Here is a 3,466-nt window from a genome sequence, read left to right as displayed (position 1 = left end):
CTAGAGCAGGCCGATCTTGAGGCCAGAGTTACGTCGCGAGGAGCGGCCGAGTAGAAGGTCCTTCTCGTGGATCAGGCTGTCCAGCAGGTCCTCTTGTCTGTAGTTGTGATAGACCTTCAGGAAGGCCATCACTGCAATCCCAAGCCAAGTGAGCCATGCAGCCCACAGGCCGAACTGAAGGACGGAAGGCAATTATTGTAAATATCAGTGAGGTTCAGGATTTTGTTTAACCGTCTTGAACAATATTAACCACAGTCTTACCTGAGCTATAGCAAACTGGTCGTAGAAAGCGGAGTTGTCCAGGCCGAGTTCTAGATCGGTGTCCTGCAGGTCCTCGCAGCTAAAATATGACACATAAGCCGGTATGAACAAACACAACTGGTGCTGTCTGATGAAAATGTCAGAAAAGTTGAGCTTGCCTGCTGCTCTCTCTCACCTGCTAGGCATTGTCCCGCCCTCTGTGACGGACTCGCACCACATGTTGAAACCCACGCTGACGATGGTGCTGGACAGGAAGACACTGAACACCATGAGGGAGCTGATCAGCAGGTTGAGGAAGGCGTTGAAGATGGAGCTGCAGACAGGTCAAACAGAAAGGATAAAAACGGTGAAATCTCTGCATAATTATGAAATAAATGTGGAATATTAACACTTTAACATACTACGCCTATTACACAGCATGATTTAGAAATACTGTCTGTATGAGAGTCACATGATTTAGATTTTTCAAAGGCAACACAAGTGTATCCCCTCCATCTTTGTAATGGAGGACCACAGTGACTAGTTGTTTTAATACCATTCTGTGGTTTATAGCATAGCCTCTATAACATGCAGTCTATGATTCTTCCAGAATAGCGCGCATATAAGCGCGTGCAGACCGACAACACATGCACTTTAAGCCGTTGGTGGTGTGTCCAATGAGCTTGTTGTGGTGCTGGTATTGGATAGTGGTAAACGGTCACTCACTCGTCGTGTCCTTTGCACAGAAAGAATAGCAGCCTCCATGCCTGCACTGCGGACAGAATGAGGGACGATATCCCGACAAAAGTGATGAAGCTGCAGGAGGACTCGCTTCCCCACTCCTCCACGATGAAGCGCTGCTTCGACACCGTGATGTTCTCGTTCTGCCACATACCCCGCGTGAACAGCAGGCATTTCCCTCCGAAGTCCTCCGTGTTTTCTGACAGCGGCACCACGGCGATGAAACCGAATACGAAGGCTAAAAAATAAAGGATGCACTGGGCAAAAATTAAATTATCGAGGGCCATTTTTCTGTCTCCCTCTTCGGCTCTCTGCGTCCTGGAAAAACTGCGTCTGCGCAGTGGAGGCTCAGCATCCGACGTTCTGCTGCAAATGAATGAGCAGCCTTAGGCCTTCAAGGCTCTCCATCTTATCTCCATCCAGGCTGTGGAGGTCTTCACTGGTGTTCCTATTAACAGTTAATTATGACATTTAACCCCTAAACGAACATACTGTTTACCCCTTAGAAGGATAATTCATCTGATACATACAGCATTACATGTTCTGTTTTCAATCTCTTCATTGAAGCTTTAAGATGTTTACAATGAGAGACATAGTCAAACATTTTATTTTGTTTTGTGCATTATTCAATTCCCATAAATGTCCCCAAAATTGCTTGCCATGTTTGCTATTTTTGGAAACCTTAATATCCAGTATTTCAAATAAATTTCTGTAGATTTTGACTAAGTTTGGCTTCACAGCGTGAGTTTGTGGAGAGGTTGATGTTAAAAGGTTTTGTTAATGTCGACTAGATACTGTGAGTGCAACTCTTTATTCAGAGGGTTCAATGCAGTCTTGCCCACCTGCACACACACACACACACACACACACACACACACACACACACACACACACACACACACACACACACACACACACACACACACACACACACACACACACACACACACACACACACACACACACACACACACACACACACACAAGTCAGTGCACTCACAAATTAGAGTAATGGTTTGTTTATACATGGTGCTAGTCCTTAAGGACTGGCAGGTAGCTGTCACAGCCATCTGACACACTTCACTGAGCCCATCTGGAGAGCCGGCCAAGGTGTCTTTCAACCTTCCTCGGCCACCCAGCCTCAGTGCCGCTCACAGTGCCCTCCAGTGGGCAAGGCATCTGCATACTCAGACAATCCGTGCCTTGATCTAAAGATGCAGAATGCTGCAAAATCTTGGGATAAAAAGACCATCTAATTGTCTAAAATACAGTTTTGATACAGATTAAAAAATGTAAAAACTTAACTTCGTAGATGGCAAATGTGAAACAGCAAAGGGAACAGCTCCTTTAAGAGGCTGGCATTGAATAATTGTGTGTCTGAAAATATGAATCGTACAGCAGTTTCCTGGGAAATATCCCATGCAACACAAAGACAAGTATTTATACTGGAGCTTTCCAAACATCAGGCGGCTATTTGTATCCATCATACCAACTGCAGCATTTTGCATCCTCTCCCTTGCACATGATTTATGTGTCATTTTGCTGCATCGCAGCACTCTGATTTCCATGATGTTATCAGCTCTCAGGTTAGTCATTGTGTGTGTGCTTATGTGCTTGGTTTGCTTGAAAGCATCATTGTTACTTATGTTTCATGCTCCTTGGGCATTTAGTTTGCTTTGGCAGATCTTTATCATCTGGTGTATGATTAATTGTCCAGATGACTATATTCCTGTAATAAATCACTTTGCAGTTTAGACCTTTCTGTTGATATATTATCACTGGAGTATTGTACTTCTTGCAGTTTTTTAACATTTTTTTCAAATAGAAACAGCAGAGAAAAAAGTAGGAAAAAATGAGGAGGGAACCATACTGTATGCTGCCATGCTGATGTCTCTGGCTAGACAACATGAGCAGACATCATCAGGAATCAGAGGTGCTGCCACACCTGCAAGGTCACAGGGAAAGGCCTAATAACTCCACAAGGCACTCCTTTCTTACACAAACAGGAGATTACATGCACATCCACACCCACAGAACTCCAAACCACACTTTTAAATAATACAGCATGTGTGGGCTGGTGAATAGGCACCCAGTGGAGACTCAGTACAGAAGTGTGTCAAGCTGAAATATGTGTTAAGTTATTCACCCCCAGAACAAGCCACTGAGGGAGGGAGGGAGGAAGGGAGGGAGGAGAATGCTAACTCAAATGTAGTCCCTTGGCTCTGTACAAATATGGGGAGCGATGGGCAGCAGAAAGCATTGGGAGGTCATCCATTTTTCATGAGATCCAATGGCAGCAAAGCAAACGTCCTTTTTTCAAGAGGAAAAAAAACAGTGAAGAATCCTATGTGCAGAATCATTTTCAAGGACACCATCACTGCATTTAAAATGTAGTGCATTGATGTTTGAAACGGACCAACATGCATCCTTTTGACCAGATAATACAAATACACAATACAAGCCAATTTTTTATATTCTTCTGGAG

At 44.2% G+C, this 3,466-nt stretch overlaps 1 protein-coding gene across 1 annotated transcript; it reads right to left on the bottom strand.

The window, feature by feature from the left end:
• tmem179ab (transmembrane protein 179a, genome duplicate B) lies at nucleotides 1–1,555 on the bottom strand. Its single transcript, XM_076108367.1, has 4 exons — nucleotides 967–1,555; nucleotides 437–574; nucleotides 262–340; nucleotides 1–174 (listed from the first exon to the last, which is right to left on the bottom strand). Exons 1-4 carry the CDS (start codon nucleotides 1,266–1,268, stop codon nucleotides 1–3), a joined length of 693 nt encoding a protein of 230 aa, XP_075964482.1. The 5' UTR covers nucleotides 1,269–1,555.
• Between the last annotated feature and the right edge of the window lie 1,911 nt (nucleotides 1,556–3,466).

Source organism: Anarhichas minor, unplaced genomic scaffold (assembly GCF_050575085.1).
Source record: "Anarhichas minor isolate MPS153535 unplaced genomic scaffold, ASM5057508v1 ptg000040l, whole genome shotgun sequence".
In the NCBI taxonomy this organism is placed as follows: Eukaryota; Metazoa; Chordata; class Actinopteri; order Perciformes; family Anarhichadidae; genus Anarhichas; species Anarhichas minor.
The sequence above is the reverse complement of the archived record's forward strand: the minus strand, read 5'-3'. Positions and strand labels throughout refer to the sequence as shown.

Excerpts from the sequence above, each read along its gene's own strand:
- tmem179ab (XM_076108367.1), bottom strand. The coding sequence starts at position 1,268 with ATGGCCCTCGATAATTTAATTTTTGCCCAGTGCATCCTTTATTTTTTA. Across the intron at positions 575-966 it reads CTGTGCAAAGGACACGACGA|CTCCATCTTCAACGCCTTCC; the intron begins GTGAGTGACCGT and ends ACCTGTCTGCAG. Across the intron at positions 175-261 it reads ACCAGTTTGCTATAGCTCAG|TTCGGCCTGTGGGCTGCATG; the intron begins GTAAGACTGTGG and ends TCCGTCCTTCAG.